This window comes from Puma concolor, chromosome D2 (assembly GCF_028749965.1).
Source record: "Puma concolor isolate L17-30 chromosome D2, mPumCon1.1.hap2, whole genome shotgun sequence".
In the NCBI taxonomy this organism is placed as follows: Eukaryota; Metazoa; Chordata; class Mammalia; order Carnivora; family Felidae; genus Puma; species Puma concolor.
In genome coordinates, this window is record NC_141677.1 from 48,464,944 (window position 1) to 48,492,761 (window position 27,818).

At 53.5% G+C, this 27,818-nt stretch overlaps 1 protein-coding gene across 2 annotated transcripts; it reads right to left on the bottom strand.

The window, feature by feature from the left end:
- Nucleotides 1-111: 111 nt before the first annotated feature.
- On the bottom strand, nucleotides 112-27,818 carry OGDHL (oxoglutarate dehydrogenase L). 2 transcript variants are annotated; one of them, XM_025917898.2, is made up of 24 exons: nucleotides 27,705-27,818; nucleotides 25,354-25,425; nucleotides 24,085-24,289; nucleotides 21,615-21,773; nucleotides 16,602-16,704; nucleotides 16,092-16,207; nucleotides 15,790-15,944; nucleotides 14,841-14,987; nucleotides 12,946-13,036; nucleotides 11,702-11,881; nucleotides 11,364-11,492; nucleotides 9,655-9,834; nucleotides 9,201-9,353; nucleotides 8,559-8,661; nucleotides 7,921-8,049; nucleotides 6,809-6,959; nucleotides 6,189-6,316; nucleotides 5,384-5,562; nucleotides 3,569-3,640; nucleotides 3,353-3,478; nucleotides 3,177-3,249; nucleotides 1,646-1,809; nucleotides 1,317-1,471; nucleotides 112-860 (listed from the first exon to the last, which is right to left on the bottom strand). In XM_025917898.2, the coding sequence occupies exons 3-24, from the start codon at nucleotides 24,286-24,288 to the stop codon at nucleotides 737-739; spliced, it is 3,021 nt and encodes a 1,006-aa protein (XP_025773683.1). In that variant the 5' UTR covers nucleotide 24,289; nucleotides 25,354-25,425; nucleotides 27,705-27,818; the 3' UTR covers nucleotides 112-736. The 2 variants fall into 2 exon arrangements, with proteins under 2 accessions (XP_025773683.1, XP_086536385.1); XM_086680259.1 differs by lacking the exon at nucleotides 3,569-3,640.

A 27,818-nucleotide genomic window follows, 5' to 3' on the forward strand; every position in this document is an offset into this window, starting at 1 on the left:
AGGCAGATATTTCATCCTCTACATGTTTAGTTTGTTCTCCCTCCCCATTCCCTACCTTCTCTAAACCATATGCCTCTTCCCCAGTTTTACATGAAATGAAAACAGAAAAACTCTCTTAAGCACTTTTTTATTTCTCTGTTATTTGGTTTTCTGCTTTGGTACACTTGAGCTGCGGCTGTATTTCACACAGAAGCTGACATACCTCATTATGACACGCTCCATAAAACAGAGCACATTTAAATCACCTGGCATGGTTTTGCTTCACCTGGTTGTTATTGCTGAAATCTTTATTTCTAAGAGCACAAAACAGAACATTCCTTGAATCTACAAATGAACAAGGACAGGGTAAGCAGCAACCAGATCTACCAGGATGGGAGATAGGGGCCAAAGACATGGGCTCCTGGGTGGCTGTCTGCAGAGACACGAACAGCACAGATGGAGAAGTCACACAAAAATTTCAGGAAGACCAGGGCAAGCGGGGAAACACTCCCGAACTACAGCCCATCTATCAGAGCCCTCTGGCTTGCTCAGTCCTAACAGATTCTGACATAAACAAACACCAAGGTCCAAGGTAGCATAATACTGAAGCCAGCAGCACCTACCTTTGGCCTTAATCACTTATGTGAGTATTATTTTATCCTGGGGCTCTGGACAGCCCCTCTCCTGGGCAGGAGCACACCCGTCCCTCCCCTCACCAGCCAGTCCCACAGCAATACCCAGCCAGGCCTTGCCAGCTCTAAAATGTCTTGCCCTCAAAGGCCTGGAGATTAAAGGCAGTATCCAGAAACTTCTTCAGAGAAACCAGGTGAGTGTTCCTGTTTCCTGTGGCTGGTGCAGCCGCTGGGTCACGGCCAACGTACCTGGGGGAGAAGAGACACGTTAAAAGGAGGTCTGGGCCTGGCCTGGCCACTACCCCAGGACTGCATCGGGTCTAATCCTGATCATCATCCTGCCATAGAGGTGAAGAGCCTGAGGTCCCAAGAGGCTAAGTGACTGGCCTATTATCAAAGGAGCTCTGAGATATGCAGCAAGTCTTCTAGTTCAGTTCCGGCTGCAGAATGAAGACAAAGGTTTAGTCTCCGTAAGGTGGAACTGATGGGGTCCCTGGTCTGTCCCCAACAGCCATAAAGCCAGCAGGGACTATGAAACTATCCCCTTGATTTCCAATGTGGTCCAGAGAAGGGCAGTGGCCAGTTCTGGCTCACACAGCAAATGGGCCGGGCAGAGCCAGGATGAAGCCTCAGGCCTTCAGAGTCCCTTGGGCTCATCAGAGGCAAGGGGTAGGTGGCAGGCACCCCTACCCCCAGCCTCGTTACCATATGGGCCGTGCCCGACTCAGGATGGTCATGAAGCGCGGGCTGATGTAGTCATAGTAGCCCATGTTCTTGTGCTCCTCCTGGCACCACACCAGCTCTGCGCCCGGGTACTTCTCTGCCTCTTGCTTGATCAGGTCGAAGGGGAATGGAGAGATCTGGGGCAGGCAGGGAGAAAGCAGAGTACAGCCAGGAGAAGGGGGGGTGTGCCCACAGCCCCAGCTCCCCTCGTGGGGCCTAGTCCCAGCCCTGCCTGGCATGCTGCCCAAAGCCCGGGGGCCGGTGCTTTGACCTTGTCCACCACTCCGACTGGGTGAGGGCATGGGGTGCACCTGCTCCAGGCGGGTGATGGCCACTTGTTCCTCCAGGCCCTGGCTGCTCCGCTCCTTCACCAGGTCGTAGTACACCTTTCCAGTGCAGAAGATGAGCCGCCGCACCTGCTCAGGAGTCTGCGCCGCAGCCCCATCCTCAGGAATCACCCGCTGGAAGCTGGCCCCTGGAGGTCCAACAGGGCATGGCAGGGACATCACCTCCCACAGGTGCATCAGCTTGGCCAGAACAGCTCGAGAATAGGACCCGCATCCCTAGCCACCCCCATGCTCTCCCTGGCCACTGAGACTAACCCCCCAGGTTTGGATCTGTGGCCTCTTGAGCCAAACCACAGAGCAGGGGACAGATGACACCCTGAGATGTCACAGGAAAGGGACAGAAATGGGCTGGAGCCAAGACGGAGGGGCAGGTATGACAAGGAGAGCCCTTGGAGAGGATAGAGAAGGTGACATCAAGTCCTCATCTGATAGCATCAACATCTGCCCCCAACCTGCTCCCCATCCAGTCACGCTTACCTTCTGCATGCACTCCAGCCACCTGCTCACCAAGCTAGAAGGTGAGCTGTCTGGGAGGCTGCACACATTTCTCCCTTCCTCCCTTAGGCCTGCAGCCAGGCCACCATGTCCCAAGTTCTGAACATTTTTCCTCCCTGGGCTCACACCACGTGCCAGGCACCAAGCCAAGAATGCTCCAAAAACCTCTGAGGAAGACACTATAGTGTCCCCAAGTGTCCCCTCAAGTGAGGACACTGAAGCCCAGAGGGTGCCTGGTTGCCAGGCCTCAGCAGAGAAAAGCCAGCACCGGGTGTTCAACCTGGGAGGTCTGCAGTGCCAAAGCCAGAGCTCTGAACTGCCGGCTCAGTCACCTGCCCACACCAGAGGGGATGCCCCAACACACACAGGTGACAAACAAACACCTGTCCACACTGCCGAGTCCCTTCCTGGCCAGCACCTGCCATTCTCCCTACTACCGAGGACTGTGTTCCAAGATGGCTCTGCTCTCCGAAGCGTCAGGGCCCCACATCTGCCCCTCCCTGGTCCTCCCCTGGGTCACATCTCAATTCCAACACCTGGTCCTTCAGATGCTTTATCTGGCCCTCAACTCCTGGGTAAAGGAGCCTGAAAGCTCCTGGAAGGAGCACTGGGTCCCCAGGGCCAGTAGTATCTATTTGGTTCATGAGTGAAAGAACACTGAATGAGTAACTGAATGATACTCCGTGCCCTGCTGTACTGGTCAGACCTCCACCAGGCCTCCCACATCTCAGCTCCCCCAGCACAGCCAGGTGGGCCCTGCTTTGTAGCAGGGGGAGCACCCGGCGCCTGCTCTGGCCCTGCTTCTCAGCCCAAGTGACCCAAGCCAGACCATGTCAGGCGGCCACCACGCTAAACTCCCAACCTGGCCACCGGTGAGGAATGAGCCAGGAGCTGTTGCAGAGGCACGGACGGAGGCGAGGACGGAAGAGTCCCAGGAGCAGAGGGCCATGGGCCACCAGGCCCCCCATCAGCCACCTCCCCAACACACTTGGGCACTTACCGGATACCATTTGGTCAAAGCTGGACTTGGCCTCCGGGTGCCTCAGCAGAGACTTGGGTGTGAAGATGATCAGCTAAGAGGGAAACATGTGCCCAGCTGCCAGCTGCCCTGCCTGGGCAGGGCTCCCGCAGCTGGGCCCGGCACTGCTATGGCGGTGAGTAGGGCAGGCAGCTCACCGGCTTGCGGAAGGGCAGCAGGACCTGGCGGCGCAGCACGTGAAAGTAGTTGGCCGGTGTGGAGCAATTGACAACAATCCAGTTGCAATCGTAGAGCTGGCTCACCTCGAAGTCCTCGGTGAACACCTGGGGGGGCCGGGGTATGGCTGGGAGGTGGCCGGCCCGCGTGGCCCGCGTGCCCTGGCCTTGCCCCGGAGGAGGGAGGGCACTACTCACGGGGTAGGCATCGGAGTCATCGTTGCTCATCTGCAGGAACCTCTCAGGCCTTGCTGAGGAGTGTTCCGGGCCCTGAAAACAAGTGCTACATGGCACAGGCTGGCCTAAGTGTCACACAGGACAAACCCCTGGCCCTGCAAAGGCCCAGGGCTCAGGGGAAAGTCTGGGTGGCTTCTTGGAGGAGATGCCCTGTCTCTCTGGAGCCCAAACCACAGTAAAGGACCAGGAATGTGGAAGAAGAGTAGAGAGGACATTCTCAGAGGAGGGTCTGGCTAGAGCCAGCACACGTGAATGTGTAGGGCAGGAAGGACAGGCAAAAAGGCCAAGGTGAGATGCTTTTTCCTGAATGTTCTGACCTACAGCAGTTACCATTTACTGAGTACCTGCTGGGTGCTAGGCACAGCTCTATGGACCAAATACACATCACTCACTAATCTTGAAAGCAGCCCCATGGTGTAGACATTTGTTTCCTCGCTTTGCAGATGAAGGTGAGTGGCAGAGAGATGAAGGAACAACCCCACAGTCACTCAGCCACAGGAGGCACATTCGAACCCTGACTCCTGCTCCTGCTCTCGCCCACATGGGCTGCTCCGCTCCATGGCAGCAGCAAGACAACACCACACTGACCTCCAGGAGGCGGCTCCCCATGAGATGAGGGCGACCTGCCCCACAGCCCCAAGGACCTGGTGCCACGGCAACAGGCAGGCCACCCAACCCTCCCCACCCAGCCTGGCTCAAGCTCCACCCTGTGCCTCTCCAGCTAAATGTCCTTGGGCAGAGCCAGTCCACTTCTTTCAAGTGTGAAACGGGCCACAGGACTGACCACCCAGTCCAGTAGTGAGAATCCCACAGGACTACACACGGTGTTCAAGACGCTCAGCACAGGGGCACCTGTGTGGCTCGGTTCGTTAAGCAGCCAACTGTTGACTTCGGCTCAGGTCATGATCTCACAGTATGTGAGTTCCAGCCCTACAACAGGCTCTCTGCTGTCAGTGCAAAGCCCACTTCGGATCCTCTGTCTCCCTCTCTCTGCCCCTCCCCCACTCATGCAGTGTGCGGGTGCTCTCTCTCAAAAAAAAAAAGATGCTCAGCACAGGGAGTCCTGGCTCTGAACAGCCATTCGGTGATGATAATAGTGATCGGTCCCTGACTAGATGACCAGTCCAAGCTGAACAGGCCCTCAACGGACATCCACTGTAGCCCAATCATCCAGGGTGGGGAAGGCCCTGCCCCAGGTCACAGAGCCAGGCAGAGGTCACAGAAGCTTCCCTGGAGCCGGTGCAGCTCTCCCATCCCCCCAGCTGGTCAGGCTAAGGGCTCTGCTCCTCCCCTTCCCTCCCCCACGGGCCTGCACATCCTCCCTCTTCCCTGTGGGCGGCACACACACTGGTCACTCAGGAGAAGACCACAGGACTGGCAGGATGGCACAGCGTGACATTCAGACCTCAGCTTCTAGCTGTGTGACCTTGGGCAAGCCACTCGACTTCTCTGTGCCTCAGTTTCCCTCATCTGGAAACCGGGAGCAGTACCCGGTTCGTTAATTTGTTGTAAGCACTGGAAGAGCTCACAGAGAGGGTTTTAAGCAGCACCCAGCCCAGAGCAAATCCTCAGATATCAGCGACTTTACTGCTAGTGACAGCAATGTCAGCACAGCAGCAACGCAGACCTACGCAGGCCCCAACCTGAGCAGACCCGTGTGTTCCAGGGGCCCGGAAGGAAAACACCCCCCAACCTGGCTGGAGGCCAAGGGTCCACCCACCTTCTCCCAGGAGTGCAACAGCCCACCCAGCCCCCAGCCACCACAATGGCCCTCACCATGCCCTCCATGCCATGGGGCAGCAGCAGTACGATGCCGTTGTGCCGCACCCACTTGGCCTGGCCGGTGCTGATGAACTGGTCGATGATGCACTGGGCCGTGTTGTGAAAGTCACCAAACTGAGCCTCCCAGAGGACCAGGGCATTGGGGCTTGCCATGGCATAGCCCAGCTCAAAGCCTAAACAGAAGGCACAGACACAGAGCCTGCCACACATTGCCATCAAGTGGCAGTGGCTCCATTCAAACCCAGCTCTTCTTCATACACTCTCCCTGCCCCCACCCATCCTTCCCAGCAGGTCAGCAAGAGCCAGGGGACTCCTTGGGCCCAAAGGCCAGAAATCTTCCTTCCTGGGAGATGACAATACGCCCAGAGATGCCCACCCTCAGCTCCGACCTCACCTATGGCCAGCTTTAGCATTATCTAGACAAGGAGCCGAGTCCAAAGATACCTTGGGGAGGCAGCAGGAGCCATCTGCCAAGAGGAACCCCCCAAAATATTTGCAGTGATGTTGAGGGGAAGGGAGGGAGTGGGGGGCTGGTCTCTTCAGGGTTTCTGCCTCTGGAAGGAGACAGTGAGGGAGGAAGCAGGCCAGCTAAAGGTCAAGCCAAGGGAGAGAGAGTACAGGGGACATAGTCCCAGGAGCCCAGAGCCTGGAGAGGGGCTCTGGAGATAGAACTGTTGGGTGCAGTGCAGGGGTGGTCATGGTCAAAACAATAAAGCTAGGATAGCTTGGGGTGCAAGACCCTGTCCAGTCCCCAGGCATCTCAGGGCCCATCTGACCTGCAGGCAGAGTTCTGACCCACCCAGGACTCCATACTCTGAGAGGGAGCTGTTGCACACAGTGTAGGGGGCCTGGTCAGGCCAAAGGTGGTTCATGGGGACACACGTCCTCCGGTCAACTTCCTGGTCATGGAGAACGTGGTGCCGGTGACTAGAGAGAGACAGATGGGGAAGGGATGGAGGGCAGGTGGATTACCACCTGTTCACCCACAGCAGGTGGACCAGGTAACAGGAGGCAGGCAAGCCTCTGTCACTGTGCCAGGAAATCAGACAGAATTCCATAGGATGGCCACATGAAGAAGATCCTGGGAAGCCAGAGCAATCTGGTCTCTCCTCCAGGTAGCCTCCCTTCCCAGTGGTAATCCCACAGGGTCAGAGAGGTGGCCCAGCAACCTTCTGATGGCTTGACCCAAGAGCAGGGGCTGGGGATGCTGATGGGGTTACCTGTGACTACCTCAGCCAGATAAGGCCTCCCCAGACATGGTCCAGGAAGAGAAGGAAGAGCCAACTCCACTCCGGAGCTCCTGGGCTGACTGGGAGACTCTGAGCAGCATAGACGAGCTCCCAGAAAGCCCGTGGGGTCAATGTGGACAAGGCTAATGCCCATGGGGCCCAGGACCCAGAGAATGTTCCCCACCCTCACCTGAACGTGCCCCTCTCCACATCCTGCCCGCTAAGCCGCACGTGGATACCCTCCTTGAGCAGGGAGCCAAAGGCCATGTACTCTGCCAGTGCCCAGTCCACCGTCCGGTTCTTGATCATATCTGCACGGCCCCGCAGGATTCGAGAGAGGCCTGTGGGAACAAGCAGCCGGCCTGAGGGATTCAGGGACTTGGCGACCCCACCTGGGACAGCCCAGGTGTGTATGTACTCCACGGACATCCCTCCCACAGAGCAGGGCCTTGGCAGGCCGCAGGAAACCCACTCCATGAGCAGGACTGAGTGCGCCATCCCCAGCTTCCCTCCCTTCGGGATGGAGCAGGCATCACTAGGAGAGCACCTGCCACATGTAGATGCCACATGCACTGAGGGACATTCACCACAGGTCACCTGCCACTCTAGGAGACTGAGGCTCAAAAGAGGGAATTATCTTATGCATGACCACAGCACTATAGAGATGTCTGGATCTGAGCCCAGGCACCCAGCCCAAGCGGGGCTCCTGTTGGTCCTATACCCACACGGGACCCATGTGACACGCGCACAGAGTGGGCACCCCAAGACGCCTGGGCTGCCACGCACACTGTGGAGGAATCCCCTTGGAACTCCCACAGGCTGGTCCAAGGGTGTACAGGCACCCCACACCATCTTGGGGGCCTTCCAGGCTGCCCAACCAGGACGGCCACAGCCAGGAAGTACAGCTAGGCTCACCAAGGAGTGGCAGGGTCGCCCTGTCTCATCCATCCAGGTCAGCAGCAGGCCCAGCACTCCTGCCCACCCCCTGCCCACCCCTGACATTCCAGGTCCAACTACCCACTCCACAGAAGCCCCTGCTTCCCTGCTCTCCTTCTGTTTGACCGCAGACACCCCCAGCAAAGGTACTGGGAAAATCCAAGGTGCCCAACGTAAGCCTTGGTCACTGGCATCCAGCAGGGAGCGTGGCTTCTACATCTGCCCACGCTAAGAGCGACTATTATCAGGGACACCTCACAAGAGTGCAGAAGAGGTTCCAAGAGCTCAGCCGACGTGCCAACAACCAAGTGGGGACACGGCCACCCCTCCCCGACCCCTGAGCACCATCCCGCACAGCAACCTCACCTGTGTGGATCTTAAAGTCCTTCAGGGGCACGGAGCTGGCCACTTCACCAATGTGGGTCAGCACGTCCTCGGGAATGCCTGTGGCCGGGCACGTCATGCTCTTGGGCTCCCCGTCCACATTGAAGAAGCCTGAGAGAGCGGAGTCTGAGTGCTTCTGGGTGGTGATCGGGCCTCAGATCCCGATGCCTCCCCAGGACGCAGGGGCCCACATCTTCCTTAACCCCACCTGCACTCAAACCCTGACCCACCCTAGGGACCTGCAACAGCTCACAGCCGCAGCTCAGTTCCTATCTTCCCCTGGGCCCCTGTGGGGACCACTCCCTGGGCCCAGGGTCACAGCCATCCAGCTCTATCCCACGGAGGCCCTCTGAGCACCCCTCCCCCAGGCTCTCTCCACTCTGGCGTCCACCAGCTTTGGTTCAGCCCTCCCTTTCCAGAGAATAGCTGGTTACACATGCCATCTCTCCTGTATCCAGGCCCATCCCCACCTGCAGGAATCAGCCCCCCAACAGCCTCAGGAGTCTCATGGATGGAGCCCGCAGCCTCTGGGCTGGGCAGTGACTGCCCTTACCAGGGCCCACTGCAACCTTGGTCCCAGGCCCTGGCGAATCACTCTCAGCCACACACCACTCGCTCACCGGGCCAGGGGGAGTCCAGCCAGTGCTTTATATGCAGAATCTTTTTATCCTTGGACCTGCCATACGCCTCCTCACAGATCCGGTCATATTTGGCAATTTCTTCCTGAAATCAGGGGGAATGTGGGGATTGAGGTATTGATGGCCCAGACAGCTAGAGGCTGGATCAACCCAGACTCGTAAACCCTGGTCCTCCTCACTACATTCTAGAACTGTCTGTCTGCTGGCCTGCAGGGACCCTGTGGCCAGAGGCCAAAGTCTCAGAATTAAGGGGGATCCCTCCTGCTTAGCAAGGGACTTGGAGGCGGCTCAGAAAAGAGTCACAGTGCTTCCTCTCAGAGCTCCCTCAAGGCGCAAGGACCAATGCATCCACAGATAACTGTGAGGACAAACAGTTCAGGCCTGCCTCCTGTAGGAAGTCTTCTGGACTCCTGCCTGAGGCTGAGCTTCCCCCACATGGCAGCATTCCCTATGCCCCACCAGGCTGTAAATGTCTTTGGTTCTCTGTCCTTGACAGCTAGGGGATGTTAGGGACAAAGGCCATATTGGCTACTTCTTTAAATCATTGCCAACATCACCAACTACCCCAGGGTCCCGGCTCTACTGGAGGCTTATCCCAGGTGTCCATGATGCTAGCCTGCCCACCTCGAACTCTTGCAGGGTGACGGTGCCCTCAGCAATGAGCTTGTCCGCGTACTTCTTCAGCACAGGCACCTGTCTGTGGATCTGCTTGTACATGAGCGGCTGCGTGAACATGGGCTCATCCATCTCATTGTGGCCACGCCGGCGGTAACAGACCTGCAAGGACAGCATGGGGAGGGGCTCAGTCCGTGTCCCCAGGCAGTGCAGGCCTAGTCACTGCACAACTGGGGCACAGCTGGCAGGGTACACCCTTCGAGGCCCCTGAAAGCCCCCCACTATCACCTATCACTGAATGCCCCACCTCCTGGCCTTTGTACAGACTGTTCTTGGGAGCACTAAACCTTCCACCCGAGAAGCACTCCCAGCCCTCACTGCCAAAGATATAGCAGACGTGGCCCACGTGGCACAGCAGGGACAGGTTATATACTCCCCACCATGCTCACAGCCCCAAACCCACCAAGTCCACCACAACATCTTTATTGAAGGTGTTCCTCCACTCAGCTGCCACACTGCACACATATATCACGGCCTCTGGGTCATCTGCGTTCACGTGGAAGATAGGTGCGTTAACCACACGAGCCACATCGGTGGGGTATGGTGATGAGCGGGCCATGCGGGGGTCTGTGGTGAAGCCGATCTGCAGAAGCAGGAGGAAATGACAGCACCTCTGTATTCTTAGAGCTAGACAGGCAGTGGGTCAAGGAAACTGCCTGGGAGACCGGTGGGTCAAGGAAATAGGAGTTGTCTTTGCCTTGAGGTCCATTAGGTGTGACCAGGAGATACATGGCACATGAAGGGCTGAGAGTCAATGGCCCTGGGGCACCTGGGTGGTTCAATCAGTTAAGCGTCTGACTTCAGCTCAGGTCATGATATCATGGTTGGTGGGTTCAGGCCCTGCATCGGGCTCTGTGCTGACAGCTCAGAGCCTGGAGCCTGCTTCGGATTCTGTGTCGCCCTCTCTCTCTGCCCCTTCCCCGCTCATGCTGTCTCTGTCTCTCTCAATGTCTCTCAAAAATAAACATTAAAAAAAAATTTTTTAAGAGTAAATGGCCCCTAAATTAGGCGTAGCAGCAGGCCCAACAGGGATGGCAGCAACACCAGGGAAATCATGCCTTTTTTTTTTCCTGCATTTTACACAGAGGTAGTGAGAATGCAGGCGTGGGTAACTGCCAGTCCCATCAGTTGCTATGTGTGCAATTCTGAGCAAGGTACTTAAATTCCCAAAGCCTCAGTCTCCTCATCTACGAAAAGGGCTCATTAACTACCACCTCACAGGGTTATTCTGTGAAGATTAAATGACTTAATGCAAATAAGGCAATTAACTCAGGGCTTTATAGGCTCAGAAGAGCTATTAGTAAGCACAGCTGCCTGAAGAGCAAAGGCCTGTGACAGCTGTGTTCTAAGACTGGTTCCTATAGAGCTAAAAGCAGCATCTAGCTTCATGTCCAGCCTCTGTGCCAGTTACACCTGTATACCTGTCCTTACAACGTTCTCCATGGTGCATGTGTATTTATGTATATGTATATGTGTGTGTGTATGTGTATGTGTATGTGTATGTGTGTATATGTGTGTATGTGTATCGTATACATGTGCATATGTATATGTGTATGTGTGTATATATGTATACGTGTATGTATACGTGTATGTGTATGTATATGTGTATGTGTATACATGTGTGTATGTATATGTGCACATACATGTATATGTGTATATGTGTATGTATATATGTATATGTGATTCGTATACATATGCATATGTATATGTGTATGTGTATGTGTGTATGTATATGTGTATGTACATGTGTATGTGTATACATGTGCATACGTACATGTGCACGTACATGTATATGTGTATATGTGTATGTATATGTGCATGTGTATGTATGCATGTGTATGTGTATGTGTATGTGTATGTGTATATGTATATGTATATGTATATGTATATGTATATGTATATGTATATGTATATGTATATGTATATGTATATGTATACATACAGACACACACCAATTTCACAGACCAGGCTGGTCTGCCTGAAGTCATACATTGGGGAGTGGCAGAGCAGTGGGATTAAAACCAGGATCACCGCACACTTCCCCCAAAGTGCTACCTGAATTTCAGAAATGGGGGACACTGACGAGGTCTGGCAGGCAGCCCAGGCACTCACCTGGTTGTTGACGACGACGTGCACAGTACCATTGGTGGTGTAAGAGGGCAGGTCACTCAGGTGGAAGGTCTCATACACCACGCCTTGGCCGGCGAAGGCAGCGTCCCCGTGAACCAGGATGGACATGACCTGCAGGGCAGGATGTGAGCCAAGAGGAGCCCAAGCCTGTGTAGCCCATCTCTGCACACCATACTGCAAAGATCCAGGGCCTGTTCCTCAGGGACCATTACTCACTCAGAGCCCGGCCCTCAAAGGCCACTCCTCAGAGCCCGGCCCCCCGGAGCCCATTCCTGAGCCCAGCCCTCAGAGCCCACCCCTTAGGACCCAGGCGAGTTCACCTTCTTGCCCTGGGCATCCCCTCGGTAGAACTGTTCTGCCTTCGTTTTTCCCTGCACCACAGGGTCCACAGCTTCCAGGTGGGAGGGGTTGGCCACAAGGGACAAAGTGATATTTCTGTTGGTGACCCGGTTGATTCTCTCATGGTACATGCCGAGGTGATACTTGACGTCTCCGGAGCCCTGAAAGTTGAGGTGGGCCGTGATGAACCCACCCCTCTCAGCCGCACAGGCAGACACATGGACATGCAAGCCCACAGCAGGGCTGGGACGCTCCCTGGATTTTGCTCCCTGGGAAGACTGCTATTCCCGACCTACACCCTCGTCCTGCCCTCCCACCCCACATACTGCCCCTCTTTGTGAAAGGCAGGCAGGTTCCCCCAGGCCTCAGAGGCCAGCCAAGGCCCCTCATCAGAAGCCCTTCACATGATCAACTACTGTCCTCAGCATTAATGACGGTGCAAGCAGAGAAATGAAGGGGGTGTTGAGACCGGTGGCAAATACTGGAGCTGGACCCCTACCTAACTCCTTGCACCAAAGCAACCAACAATGTACACACGACAGATGAGCCTACAGTACAGCAGAGAAAAACATTATATATGTTTCAAGACCCTTCAAAAACAACGTACAAACCTCAGAAGCCATAAAAAATAAGGCGGCTAAAATTTAATAAATCTGCCATGAAGGAAGCAAACATGCAGTATTAGGGGGAAAAAAATCAAGCTGAGAAAAATAACTATAAGACAAATGCAGGCAAAGGCTAACACCCTCAATATATAAAGCACTTTTACAAACCAGTAAGACAAAGCCCAAAATCCCACAGAAAAATGAGCAGGGGCGCTGGTTGGCTTAGTCAGTTAAGCATCCAACTCTTGGTTTCAACTCAGGTCATGATCTCACGGTTCATGAGTTTGAGCCCCGAGTCCAGGCTCTGCACTGATGATGTGGGGCCTCCTTAGGATCCTATCTCTCTCCCTCCCTATGCCTTTCCCCCATGTGTACTCTCTGTGTCTGGGCCTCAGTTTCCCTGGCTGAAAAACAAGGAGGTTGGTCCAGATTACCTGAGGACTCTCCCAAGTTTCAGAGATCATAGCACTCACCTTGGTGGCCTCACAACAACATACCCATTCTCTCCCCATTCTTCCACATATCCATCCATCTACAGATCTGTTTGAGCCTGGATGCTTCTGGTCCAGCCCCTCCCGAATCTACCTCCCAGATATCTGGGACCAGGGCTTGACACCTACCTCATCTGCTGCCTCCAGCTTGGGGTCAAACTGGCAGAAAATCTGCTCCAGGTCCTTGCGGATCACATTGGCCAGCACATTCAGCCTGCCCCTGCAGCCAGAAGTGGTAGGACTTTCATCTTGCAGAGGCCACCTCCTGAGACAGGCCCCAGCATCCCCCCACCTGGGCCTACCAGAGCCCAGCATGGCAGTCAGGGGAGCCCTCCCAGTACAGCCCAAGGGAGGCCTGGCCCTCTTGTCCTGTCTCAATCTACAAGGGCACATGAGTGGCTCTGGTGGGCCAGCTCCCCTAGACACCCCTGTACAACTCAAGACTCTGGAGGTCCTCAAGCAGGAGCCACTCAGCCTCATGGCAGGATGCACATGCACCATCCCCCGGCACCTCCACCCCGCTGTCCTCCAGCCAAAAGCTGAGCCTAACCCAGCACCTCAGCCCCAATCTGCTACCCACAGCTGCTCGTACATGACTCCCAGCCCAGCCAGCAGTGTCTTGATGCAGGACGGGGATGAGGGGACTGGACTGATCCTAAGGGCAGGAGTTATCAGGGGACCTGTTCGGGAAAGCTGAGGTCTAAGGGTGGTGGGGACAGGAAAGCAGCCAGAGACCAGGGACTCTCTAGTGCAGCCTGGACTTCCCATCAGGCAGCGGTTTAATTCAGGGGTGGGCACCAGGTTGATCGGGACATTGGGGAGGCCTCAGAACTCACCCCCCATAGCCCACCAGCAGACATCAGCCCCAGGCCTGCACACACCCTGGCCAGACCTCTGGCCTCACAGAAGGGCCATCTTCCAGGTGGGCCTCTCTCCTGTTCTGTGGGTCAGGGCTATGAGGCCACAGGAGCTGAATGAACAACCCTCAGCCCCTCTCGGACAAGGCCTGTAGCCTCAGAGTCCCCTTAACTCCCACTATGGAAGCTTGGCGTAGAACAGTCCTTTGGCTCCCAGGGCGCTCCTCAGGCCAGGAGCCTCCCCCAGCACCACCCTACAGTCCCACATCTGCCCTTGGCTGCTCAGTGCCATCCTCCCCAAGAGTTCCACTGAAGCCATGTGTGGGGGACCTCAGACCACTGAGCCAGCTCTTCCTGACCCTCTGATAAGACACTGGGCATTTCTGGGCCCCTCAGAGCAAGGAGCCATCACAGACAAACCCCAGGCTCCTGGCAGCCAGCCCACAGGAGGGAGACCCTCTCACACCGCATCTGGACACCTAGCCACCCCCCGTGCTAGTGCGGCCCAGGACTGGCCCACCCACAAGCAGGTGGAGACGGTCGCAGGAAATGCTGGGGCTTTGCCCCTGAGACTGCTCTGCATGTCCTCTTATGCCACATTCCACAGGACCTTGGTCTCTGTCCCCAGGCTGTAATCCTCACTAGTCCATAGGCTCTAGCTCAGAGGTAACCGCCCAGCTGCCAGGCCAGCCTTCCAAGTCTATCAAGGTCTCAGGGAAACATGCAGTCAGCTTGCAGCCAGGGGAAAAAGCCCTCAGCTCACCTCCAGAGATCCCCCTCCAGAGGGTGCCAACCCATGGCCATCTGCCCAGGCCCTGCCCTCACTTCCCTGGGACATAACCCTCCACATCTCCTTGTCCACAGGAACCCCCAGAGGTATGACACCCCTTTTCTGAAATCCTGACCCTCCTGGGGACAGCGGCAACATGGGAAGAGAAAAACTGAGTCTGAGCAAACCTGGTTAGTCCCTGCCTCCATGTGGCTTTGGCCAAGGGCCTGACTCTGTGCTGAGCAGGCCCTGGGGCCCAGCGACTCTGAGAACTTTCTAGGCCATCCTGCCTCAGGTTCCCCCAAAACCCCTGCTCTGATTTTCATCCCCTCCCTTCCATCTCATTCTGCTGGGCCTGGAGAAGAGATGGGCTGTGGAGGAGCAGGAAGGGGGCCCACCTGTGTGGCATCCCCAGGATGACATTCTCGATCCCCATCTCACTGGATTTGTCTATGATGGTCTTGAGGGCAGGAATCATGACCTCACAGCCCTCCAGGCCAAATCGCTTCTCCGAGGACCATTTCCGGGCCAGGAAGTCTTCAAACCTGCTTGGGGAGAGAAGGGAAAGGATGGAGAGGCTGGGGGTCACAGAGGCTGTTGATGAGGGCCACAGCTGGATGCCCGGGGCAGAGGGAGCAGCAACATCACCTTCCTCTGCAGTCAGGACCTGCCATCAAAATCCACCAACCAGGAGCATAGGCCAGAAGGAGACTGGGCATCCCCCCAGCCTAAATAAAGACCTCTGCTTGCACGCATCCCCAGCTGTTACCCCCCTCCCCCTTCCAGTCAGACTGTTCCAATAACCCATCTCCCCCTGCTCCCAGCCCATAGTCCTGTGCATGCACACATGCATGCACACGCGCGCACACACACACACACACTCTGCCCTTTCCATGACACAAAGACCTCCTCAGCACTCAGCTCAAATTCCATCCTGTACCTCACCACCACACATCCACTCTGCACCCAGCAGCTGAGCCCTGCTCTCTTCTAGGCCCCTGCCAGCCCTGGACCCAGCTTCGGACAGCCAGTGGGCACAGCCAGGTGGTGCCCCACCTGCAAGGAAGCACTGCTACACTCACTCCATGTAGGGAACCTTTCTGCCCAAACTCCCGCAGCCACTTTCTGCCACTTCTGCCCCTGCTGTCATGTTCTCCTGGAGCCCATCCCTGCCACCTGGCCCCTGATGCTCCTATGGACCTCCCCTGGGCCAGGGGTGAGGCCCATCCAGTCCTGACTTCCCCTACCAGTTATCCTAGTTTCTCAGCCACGGCCCGGGACATCTCATGGCCCTGCAGCAGACCCTCCAACCACTGCAGCCACCCTGCATGGTGCCGGGGGCCTGACCTCATGGAGCGCACCAGCCGGGCCAGCAGGGTCCGCTTCTCCTCACTGGAGAACTGCATCACACCAGGGGTCTCAAACTTCTGCCGGATCCACTGGCACTGCTCCACGTCATTGATGAACATGAATTCCAGGCCAATGTGCTGGCAGTAGGTGCTCTGGGGGAATAGGTGGGGACTCCACAAGGAGCCAGGAAGAGGGGCAACGGTCCCAGCATCTGCAATACAAAAGGCAGCATCCTCCCTCCCTCTAGCACACCCCAGAGACAGCCGGCAGGTGTGCCTGACACACTTGTATGTGCTCACCTCCAGGCGCCGAATGATCTCCCGCAGAGACAGGGTATGCTCAGATCCCCCGATGAAGGTGGTCGTGGGCAGCTGGAACTCCTTATCTAGGTCAGCCTCCCGCAGGTCATAGAACGCTGAGGAGATACACACAGCCCAGGCAGCAGAGGGGAGGAGAGAGGGATCAGGCCAGGTGGGGCCCAGCCATATCCCCAGACCTTCCAACAGTGCCCCCGGCACTCTCCCACCAGTTCCAGCCTAAAGCTCAAGGACTCTGTCTGCAGGGTGCAGAGGGGTAAAAGAACCCAGCCTGTACCACAAGGGTAGGCTGGGACACAAGCTTGCTGCACATAGTGCACGGGCTAGGGATGAGGGAAGATCGTATGAGGTAGCCGGGCAAAGGTCAGAAGAAAGCTTCTGGGGCTGATTGCTGGACCCCAGGCCCTGGAGGCAAGCTATCTCAGAGCCCCTCAAAGGGCCACAGGCACCACCAGCTGGCCCCGGCACTGCCAGAGCAATACGAACTCTCACCCAGTTTATCGATGGTTGTGATTAAGTCCGAGGGCACAAAGGAGTCCAGGTCTGCATCCAGAATGCCCAGGGGGTCCAGCTGGGCCACATGGTGGCCTCGAATCTGGGAGAAGGGGAAAAAGGTCAGGGCCAGGCTGGGGCCCAGACGGACACACCCTCACCAAAAGCAAAGTTCTGGGCCCTGGCCCCTCATTTCCCACTTCAGAATTTCAACTTTCCACATGTCTCCAGCACCCAGCCACTGCACGCTGCCTTCGCCATGACCACTAAGGTGGGCAGGAGCTCCACTCGGCTTAAAAGTACATCATGCCACTTTCAAAAATAAGAAAGCATGCATACACAAAAGTGTTCACTACAGTACTATTAGTAATCGCAAAATTCTAGAAGCTTCCAAGTGTCCATCAATAGAAGACTGGCGTGTGGATATGGGAAATCCCCACAGGGAGTACTACAGAGCTGTTAAGAGTAATAAAAAAAAAAAAATCCCTATTTGCTACTAGGAAGTAGCCTCCCCAAAATACTGTTAAGCAAAAAAAAAAAATTACAGAAAAGTATGTGTGGCAAACTACCCGTTATCTAAGAAAGAGAAGATTCAAGTAAATATATGCATTTGCATGTATTTGTATATATACAAATGAACATAGGCATTAGAAAAATACATCATAAAACAAGAAAACCATAAAGGAAGAAAAACCACGATCTCTGGTAAAAGGAATAGAGTAGAATGCCAGGGATGGAAACTAGACTTTTAAGGATACATTTGGCTTTGAAAATTTGATTTTGGAATCTTGTAAATAGTTTATATTGCTATAAAACAAAATGAAGTTTTAAAAATTAAAGTAAAACAAAACCAATGGATTCATGCATCCATTGGTGGCATAACTACACAACTGACTAACAGAATGTCTCCAACAGACAAACAGAACTCCAGGAAAAAAATATTATAAATTCATTTCTAGTACCAATCAATAGTGGCAGCAGTAGAATTATATTTTAAAACCACAGTGTGCAGGCTGTGGGAAAATCAAATAGTCGTTGTATTGATGTCTTTCAGACCTCTATTTCTGGCATCTTTATTTTTTTTTTTTAATTTTTTTAATGTTTATTTATTTTTATTTTTTTTTTTTAACGTTTATTTATTTTTGAGACAGAGAGAGACAGAGCATGAACGGGAGAGGGCCAGAGAGAGAGGAAGACACAGAATCCGAAACAGGCTCCAGGCTCCGAGCCATCAGCACAGAGTCCGACACGGGGCCTGAACTCACGAACCGTGAGATCATGACCTGAGCCGAAGTCAGACGCTTAACCAACTGAGCCACCCAGGCTCCCCACGTTTATTTTTGAGACAGAGAGAGACAGAGCATGAATGGGGGAGGGTCAGAGAGAGGGAAACACAGAATCTGAAACAGGCTCCAGGCTCTGAACTGTCAGCACAGAGCCCGATGCGGGGCTCAAACTCATGGACTATGAGATCATGACCTGAGCCGAAGTCGGCCGCTTAACCGACTGAGCCACTCAGGCGCCCCTATTTCTGGCATCTTTAAAAGAAGACACTGACGTAAGATTGATGAGGTCAAGAACAAACCTTAAGTCCTGCATTTGGAGTATCTGGAAACATCAGTATAAACCCATAAATGTGTTGTCTGTTAGGGGCACCTGGGTGATTCAATCTGTTAAGCATCTGATTCTTGACTCCAGCTCAGGTCATGATCTCACAGTTTGTGGGTTCGAGCCTTGTTGGGCACCATGCTGACAGTGCAAAGCCTGTTTGGGATTCTCTCTCTCCTCTCTTTCTCTCTCAAAATAAATAAATAAACTTAAAAAAAAAAATCTTAAAAAAAACAACACATATTTCCTGGCTCTAACCACTGAAAAGGCCCAGAAGTCATGACCAGACCATAGCAGTGACCCTCCCAGCACTCCGTGAAGAACTGGCTGGTCCAGTGCTAGACAGAAATGTACAAGATAAGCTCAGAGCATCTTGTCATACCAGATAAGAAAGGGGTCCTCAAACACTGCTGGGGCAGGGAATAAGGACACATTTTGACAATGAGAAGGATGGTATCTATAACAGATTAAAACTCATTAAATAGGGGCACCTGGGTGGCTCAGTCAGTTAAGCATCCAACCTCAGCTCAGGTCATGATCTCACGGTTCATGGGTTCAAGCCCTGCATTGGGCTCTGTGCTGACAGCTCAGAGGCTGGAGCCTACTTCAGATGCTGTGTCTCCCTCTCTCTCTGCCCTTCCCTCACTCATGCTATCTCTCTCTCAGAAACAAATGAACATTAAAATTAAATAAATAATTCATCAAATAGGTTTAAATTCACGCATTCATATCATACTAAATAATAAGAAAAACCTTCATTGGCCACCTTTGGAGTACACTAAGGAACCATGTCATACTTTTGAAAATCAAGCATTGATCTTGCCTTTCCTATACAATTTGCACCTCAGGAGAAGTGGAGCTGACAAAGGTAAGTTTCTCCTGACAGAAGTACTTCAGGTAATAAACAAAGAAACAAAAGTAGAATTAGAATATCATCACCATTTTTACCACTCCTAATGAATTAATGTGTCCAGGAAATAATCATCCAGAGCTGCTGACTGATGAAGTACCCATCACCACCAGGAAGCTGATTTTGAAACAAAAAAATTAAATCTATATTGGATAAAGCTTCTAGATCTAATTACCAATTTATAGAAATTACATGGGACAAAGGGACAGATGAAGTGACACCATGGGGATGCAATCAGCACAATCCAGACTCAGGAAAACTCTACAGCACAAACAACCTGGTTTGTTCCACATAATAAATAAATAAATAAATAAATAAATAAATAAATAAATAAATAAATAAATAAAAAATGGCAAACACAAAAACAGAGAGGAATCTGTAGACAAACAGGCAAACATGAATACCAACTGCATATCTGATGACATTAAGGGTGATTGTTAACATTTTTAGGTGTGACGGTGCTATCATGGTACATTTTTCAAGAGCCTTACCTACAGAAATCCATCCTAAAATGTCTGGTGAATGAAATGGTATGTCCAGGATTTGCTTCAAAATCCTCAAGGGCCAACAGGTGAGGGCCAGAGGTGGTTAACAGAGGAATCAAGACTGGCCCTGTATTTATGGGTGTGGGGTTTGAGACACAATTCTTCTACCTCTTATATGTTTGAAAATGTTCTTAATAGGGGCGCCTGGGTGGCGCAGTCGGTTAAGCGTCCGACTTCAGCCAGGTCACGATCTCGCAGTCCGTGAGTTCGAGCCCCGCGTCAGGCTCTGGGCTGATGGCTCAGAGCCTGGAGCCTGTTTCCGATTCTGTGTCTCACTCTTTCTCTGCCCCTCCCCCGTTCATGCTCTGTCTCTCTCTGTCCCAAAAATAAATAAACGTTGAAAAAAAAAAATTAAAAAAAAAAAAAAGAAAATGTTCTTAATAATAAGTCTGAGGATTTTCAGTACTGTGTGTAGATGAGCAAAACAATAACTCTGCCTCCTCCAGGGCTGTGAGGAGCTGCAGCCCACCCAGTGGGAACTTGCTCACATCAGGCATAACCTTTGGCAGATTTTTACCCTACAAATACACAGTAACATGCCTGAATCCAGACACTACTCCGCTGGAAGGACTCCAGTGCTTAGTCTCGGCTGAAGAACACAGAGCAGCTGAAGAGCTGGGAACGGTGGTTGGAGAATAAGGCCCTTGAGCAGCACCAATGCTATCTTGTATGTTATGTGGAGTTTTACATTCTTTCCTCTTGGTTTTCAAAGTCAACGGCTAGATCATTTTCTGGCTCTTTCAGCCAGTCAAGAAGAACAATTATTACTGTTTGCTTGCAAGTGGCCCACAATTCATGGGTCCTCAGGCCTGCTCACCTCCCGCTTCCCTCCCAGCATAACTGGTGCACAGGAAGTGCAGCTGCCACCCCACAGAGCGCCTCATTCAGAGGCAAGGCACCTTTTCCATTTGCTAAGGCCTCCTCCTCCCCCGGCTCCTGCGGTGGCTTGCTGCTCCTTCCCACGGAGTCTCTGCCAAGGGCCCCGGGACGCCCTTGCCCTTCCTTCAGCATGTCTGCCTGACATGTTTCTCTCATGAAACACTTTCAGCCAGATTCCCAGAGAGATCCCAAATGATTACACTTGTTATGGAAGGAACACCCAGAGCAGCCCTCCAATTAGTCCTGTTCAGTCAAGACCAAGAATATGGAACGTCATCAAGATGCTTTGTCAGAGCAGGGGCGCTGGGGACCCAGCAGGGAAGAGCCTAAGTCTCCAGAACAGAGCAGCTGATAGAGGAAGTGCTGCTTACTGAACTATCCGTCCATTCATTCCGTAAACCCTAATTAGGTACCTGCTGTATGTCAGTCTCAGTCCTGTTGGAATGCTCAGTCAAGAAGAGAAAACAGAAGGGGCACCTGGGTGGCTCAGTCGGTTAAGCATCCAACTTTGGCTCAGGTCATGATCTCACAGTTCTTGAGTTTGAGTCCCACGTCGGGCTTTGCACTGACAGCTCAGAGCCTGCTTCAGATTCTGTGTCTCCCTCTCTCTCTCTGTCCCTCCCCCGCTTATGCACTCTTGCTCTCTCTCATACATAATGTTTATTTATGTAAGTAAACATTTAAAAAAATTTTTTTAAAGAAGAGAAAACAGACATTATTAACAAGGGTCAATCTACTCAACTTTCATTCAACATTTACTGAAACTGATTACTTACTAAGTACTCCTCTGGAAGCCTGGGGCATAGTGGTTTCTGAGACCGCTCTCCATTAAGAAAGACCACCAACAAACAAAATACCAGTATGCACAAAAAATACCAGGGGGTGGTTAATGACATAAACAGTAACAGACAGCGAGTAACCAGAGGAGTGAGAGCCACGCAACAGAGGACTCAGAGAAGGAATCTCTGGGGAAGGTGACTCTGGAGCTGAGCCAGTCCCCTTTCCGTCAGCACCTGGCCATATCCCAGAAGCCAATCCAGCCTCGAAACCTGGGCCCTCCCAGTCACTTACCTGGTAAGCCCGGATCAGGGACTGCACAGCTAGGTGGTCCTCCACCAGCTTGCTGGTCTTGATCCGGCTCGAGACTGATGGCCTGCTCTCAGGGAACCGTGACTGAGCGGGGTCACAGGCGGCTTCCTCACTGGCTTTCCGGAAGAAGCTGTCCCAGGACTGGGAAGAGGCAAGAAAACAGCCATGTCAGGGTCCGGGAGGAGTGGGGGGTGGTCCCGGTTGGGGTCCCCAGCGGGTGCTAGGTGTTCTCTCACCACCATAGCTCTTTGGGCCTTCCCAGAACCCTGCCGAGAAAACCCCTTGCAACTAGCCCAGGACCCTCCAACCTAAAGCCTGGATCTCTTCAGTCCCCAGCTTGGAAGGCTTTTGGGGGAAGGCTCTAACTTGTGACTCAGGGGCTTCAGGTGTGAAAGGGGCTTCTAGCCCTTGGGGGAAACATGCCTTCACACATTGTGGGTTGGCAGGAGGGCAATTAGGCAGGCAGGCCCTCTCAATATTTTCAATGAATGTATCTTTTGAACCAGCATTTCCACTGCTAGAAATGTATTTATACAGGAGTGCCTAGATATACATATAAGGATGTTCCCTACAGGATTGTTCACAAAAATGACAATGTAGGGGCGCCTGGGTGGTTCAGTTGGCTAAGCGTCCGACTTCAGCTCAGGTCATGATCTCACGGTCTGTGGGTTCAAGCCCTGCATCGGGCTCTGTGCTGACAGCTCAGAGCCTGGAGCCTGCTTCAGATTCTGTGTCTCCCTCTCTGCCCCTCTGCTGCTTGCACTCTGACTCTTGCATTGTCTCAAAAATAAATAAACATTTTTTTAAAAAATGACAATGTAAAAAAAAAATCTAGGGGCACCTGGCTGGCTCAGTCGGTGAAGCATGTGACTCTTGATCTTGGGGTTGTAAGTCTGAGCCCCACGTTGGGTACAGAGATTACTTAAAAATAAAAATAAATAAAAATAAAACCTTAAAAAAATCTAAGTGGTGACCAATAGGACACAGGTTAGATAGATGATGGTACATTTAGATTCTGGAAGATAATGCAGTCTTAAAAAAAATAAGGTGCATTTATTATTGTGGAACAGGTAGAATATCACCAAGATATGTAACTATAAAGTGAACCAAGCAGAGGCCACCTGGGTGGCTCAGTCAGTTAAGTATCCGGCTCTTGATTTTGGCTCAGGTCATGATCTCATGGTGGCTCATGAATTTGAGCCCCATATTGGGCTCTGCGTTGACAGAGCAGAGCCTATTTGGGATTCTCTCTCTCTCTCTCTCTCTCTCTCTGCCCCTCTTGCTAGCACTTGTACTCTCTCTAAATAAATAAACTTAAAAAATGTATATATTTAAAAAAAAGTGTACTATTCATGTAGAAGCCAAAAGCAGATATGCATATGCCTAAGCACCTCCATGTTCTAGAACACAAGTGTTTTCTTCGCACCCTTCTTCAAAAGAACAAGTGGCACAAGCCCTCTGGAAAGCAATTTGGCAAGGCCCAACAGAATTATATACACAGATCCTCTGTGACCCAATGATTCCACTTGGGGGAATTTATCCTACAGAGAGCTGCAATGTACAAGATGACAAATGTATGAAATGATGCGCAGGAGCACTGGTCGTGACAGCCAGGGACTGGAAATGAGCCAGATACTGTCAGTGGGGACAGGCCTGGCACATCCATACAATGGAATACTACACAGCTGGGAAAAAGAACAATGAGGCTCTTGATGCAGTGACATGGAAAATCTTGGAGTTGTGTGCTAAGAGAAGAAGGCTGGAGCAAAGCCACGGATGTTACATGTTGCTTTTGTGTGAAGGGAGGGAAATTGAGTTATACTCGCAAAAAAATTACCTAAAGAAACTCTCTGAAAGGATACAGAAGAAACTAGGAATAAACTGGGGGACAGACAGATGGGAGCTGAGCAGACAGAGGATGGGTGGGGAGGGAGCCTTTTTACTGCGTAACTTCACACTTCTGGTTTTTAAATCATGTGATCACTTTCCTCTGAGGAAAATGAGTCAAGAGAAGAGCAGCTTCACTTCTCCCTTTTTGCCCTGTCATCTGATTATTTATTTATTTATTTATTTTTACCATCAGCAGGTATTTATTTTGTCAGCTCAGTGCATACATAAACACTTAGGCCCCTAACTACATAACAAAGAGCCACCTGGAAACAGCACAGCATGACCAGGGGGCAGGGGCAGATCTCAGACCAGGTGCAGCTGAGCAGGACAGGCTCAGGGCTTCTCAGGCCAGACTACCACCTACTGGCTGGTTCCGAAACAGGAAAGCAACAGACTCTCCTCACCCAACACCAAGGCCAAGGCTTTTATAAACCGGGACGATGGAGGCAAAGAAACCTGTCCAAGATCAGACAGCAGGCAAGCTGCTTCTCGTCACCGCTCCCTCCACAGCCCAGCTCCAGGAGCTTCCCCCCTCCACAGCGGGCGGAGAGGGGGTGCTGACCTTGTGGACACTCTGGGGGTTTTCCAACCAGGCGAAGTACATCTCCTCCATGTAACTGGAGCTGCCTCCACGTTTGCTGCTTGGGAAGGGGGCCGGTGGCCCAGACGACCTGCTGCGCCGGCTGAACATCTGGATATCATGTGGGGCCAGGAGCCTCGAGGCCTGTGCCCCAAGCCGGGATGGCAGCAGCCTCAGCTGACTCATTCTGGACACAGGCAATGAGGGAGAGGTAAAAACCACAGGACCAGAACAAAGGCTCTGGCAGCCACCATTCACTCATCTGGTATTTTTGGTTCTACTGGGCAGGGGGCCCTGAGCTAGGCATTGATGAGACAGAGGAGAAAATGGAACAGTCTGCCAGGAGTCCCGGATTCACTGCCTAGTGGTAGGTCACAGCTCAATTAACTTCACCAACAGCTATTCAGCATTCTGAGCCCCAGTCTTGCTGAGCCCACCCACCCAGCCCACATTCCCTCTCTGCTATCCCCCTAAGCCTGATATAGCAACTATCACCAGGGTCCTACCAAAGGGAGCACTCAGCCAAGGTCTTAGAGCCCACTGTGTGGGTCACAGGGCATGTGCAGGCAGTACACCCAAGAAGGAGCGAGCCACACAGTTGGCCACCCTGGAACTCGAGCAGGGGAGTCCTTCATGGGCTGGGTGTACCATGGCTTCTCGGGAAAAAGCCTGAAGAAAGGAGGGCTGACTGAGCTACACCATCTCAGGGGGCCCATGGCACTGCTGGGTCTCTGGTCCCTGTGACCAGAAGCGGTCACAGTGGCAAGCCCTGGGGCTCCCTCTCCAGGCAATATGGGAGCTTGGCAGGGTCCACTAAGGCCACCTCCCCATACACAGGATTTGTAAAGTAGGACCTCCGTTCCCCTACCCCCATCTCCACCAGTGTGAGCAGAGGCCCCTCCTCTGCTCCAGCCTAGTACTGCCTGGACACAGAACAGCTTCCCCTGAATCCTCACCAACATGCTTCTGCCTAGAGAATCCCAGCCTGTAAGTGGGGGTGCAACACCAGAGCCACCCCACCAGAGGCCACACAAGCAGAAGCCTGCTTCCCCTTGCACAGCTCAGTCCCAGAAAACATGCCTTCTGGGGCAAAACTGACTCCCAGGTCCTATCTGGTCCTGAGCCAATGCCCCTAGACAGGATTCCCCCACCCTACCCCCACCCATCAGCTCAACCAAGTCTCCAGAACTATCTGGCTGGCCCTTCTACAAGCCCTTCCATCCTGCTTCCTCCCTCCCCTTCCAAACTCACTTGCGGTAAAGAGAAGAGGGTGGTCTTCTCAAGCGAGGGAAAGTAGGCTCCTCAGGGCAACCAGCAGGAACTCTAAACAGAGTAAATTAAAAAGCAAAAATATAGTCCAGTGAAGGGAGGAAGGGGGTGGGTTCAGCTGGAACCTGAGCCCCAAGTGCCCCAAGCTTCCCACATGCCCACCCCCACCAGCTGATGAGTCCAGGTTCCAGAGCAAGGGCCATTAGGGGCTAGATCTCCCTAGAACAGCACCTCTCCAGGTGCTGGGTTGGGGTTCAAGGCATGGGCTCTGGGATCAGAGTGCCAGGGTCCCAACCCCTGCTCTGCCACTGACTGTCCCTAGGCAAATACAGGGCTGACCCTGCCCATACGGCTCTGGGCGATGATGGAGAGACATAGGACATACTGGCCTAGAACATCAGAAGAATCTAAACAAGCCAAGAAGCTCTATCATCCCCATTCTAAGGCAAAGGAAACCAGACACCAAGACCATCCATTGTGGGAATAAAAATAAAAGCACACAGACTGTGAGCACTGACTCTGGGGTAGGCACTGTGCTTATTTAACCCTCTCAGCAATCTCATGTGGTGGGCACTTAGATTATCCCCACGTTATAAAAGGGAAACTGGTAAGTGATGGGGCTCAGTATGGTTCCAGAACTTGTACCCTCCTCACTAGAGAGTCAGGATGTAAACCCAGATTTCTCAGAATGACATGCCCTTTCCAATAGCAACAGCCAGAAGTGCTCTCTCTGCCAGCACCCACCCCCACCCTCACAGGGGAATGGGATGGCTCAGGGTGGCAGTGACAAAGACTGGCTGTGTCCAGCGTGGCCTAGTACAGGAATACTGTGTCACAAACACTGAATGGTCTGGAGTGGCTGCTGGACACTGCTATGACCTTCACCTGGCCTGGTAGGAAGGCAGCCAGCTGGCTACCCCTGCCCCCATCCCAGCAGGGCTTGAGGACCCAGGAACCCTGGAGGGCTAGAGACAGAACCAACCTCAGTATCCGGAGCCAGAGCCCCAGCTAACCCTACCAGGTCCTGTCCACCCAGGCGAAGGCGACAGCAAAGAGTCAGTCAGGCATGCTGTGGACGCTCTGCCCAGCCCAGTCCCCAGTGGACTAATAACAGGTAGGTTGCTTGGGGCAACTCTTGGGGGTCTCTTCTCTAGGGACAAGGTCAGTACCATCCCCACCCCCAACCCCACAACCGTAACAACTGCACACGTGCTATCCAGGAAGCCTCCCACATGCAAGGCCCTGTCTGGGCTGTGCTGGTGAGGACTCCTCCTGCAGTATGTCCATTGTTAAGATGAGTTAACAGAGATCCAAAGAGGGGAAGGGCCCTCCCCAAGACCTTGAAGCCAGGCAGCAATGGAGGCTGGACTGGCAATGCTGCAGGCCTACTCTGGCCCCACATTCTAAGAACTGGGTGGGCTTTTCCCTAGTTTGCTGAACCCAAGAGAAGGCAGACTCCAAGGTAGGAAGCAGGGCAGGGAGGGGTGTGCTTATTTCACTGGCAGAGACAAAGGGCCTGAGCTAAAGCCCAGAGGTTATAAAAGTACAAAGGTAGTCAGGACCTGTTCCAAGAGGCTGTGGTATGTGTGGGAAGGAGTCGCAGGGAAGGGGACGCAAGGGCGGGCTTGGGCCCATGGTGGAGGGGGGTCAGAATGGGGCCCTTAAGGTCCGGTTTATGCCCATTGTACCCCGCTGCACCTTCCCGTCTCCCCCAACATCTCTCGGGGTACAGGAGAAGCACTTCCCAGGCTGACTGCGACCTCACTCCCCTCCCGGCCTCTCTCACGGTCTCAGTTTCCTCATCTGTAAGCAGAGACCCTGGTTAAAGCTTTCTGTAAGGGCCCTGCCCCCACGAGGTCCTCAGACTTGGAAACTGCCTGGTGTGTCCCGCCAGGCACCTAACGCTGGACCCTCCCCATCCCCAGCTCGGCAGCCCTCCAAAGCCTGGCCTGTTGAGGGTGACGAGCAGCAGCTCACACCGCCTCCCTCCCCCCACAAGGCCACGAAAGGCAGCATGGACAGTATGCAGTCTTTGAGCTGAAGAACCCACGCTGATGCCTGAAACCCCACCGTTAGCAAGTCACTCCTTCACGCAAAACACTGCATTCACAGGGTCGAACGTGCATGAAGGGCTGGGGGTCCTTGGAGAGACCTTGGCCAGATAAGGGCGGAGCCAAGGTCACGCTCACTCCCTCTCCCACCACCCCCGACGGGGCCTGGCTCAGGCCCCAGTGCAGCGGCGCCCCGGGACAGGGGAGCAGAGGGGCCGCCCCCCAGGACGGCAGGAGAAGAGGAGGCGCAGGGACCCGGAGTGGCGAGGCAGCCGCGCTCACCGGGCCGTCGGGTCCGCGCGGCAGCGCAGTCCTGGAAGCTGCAAGTCAGGGGCTGCGCGCAGGGGGTGAGCAGCGAGCCCAGCCAATTACCTGGGTCACGTGACGCTGTGGCGC

Excerpts from the sequence above, each read along its gene's own strand:
- OGDHL (XM_025917898.2), bottom strand. The coding sequence starts at position 24,288 with ATGAGTCAGCTGAGGCTGCTGCCATCCCGGCTTGGGGCACAGGCCTCG. Across the intron at positions 15,945-16,091 it reads AGATCATTCGGCGCCTGGAG|AGCACCTACTGCCAGCACAT; the intron begins GTGAGCACATAC and ends CTATTCCCCCAG. Across the intron at positions 8,662-9,200 it reads TCACCCTGCAAGAGTTCGAG|GAAGAAATTGCCAAATATGA; the intron begins GTGGGCAGGCTA and ends CCCTGATTTCAG.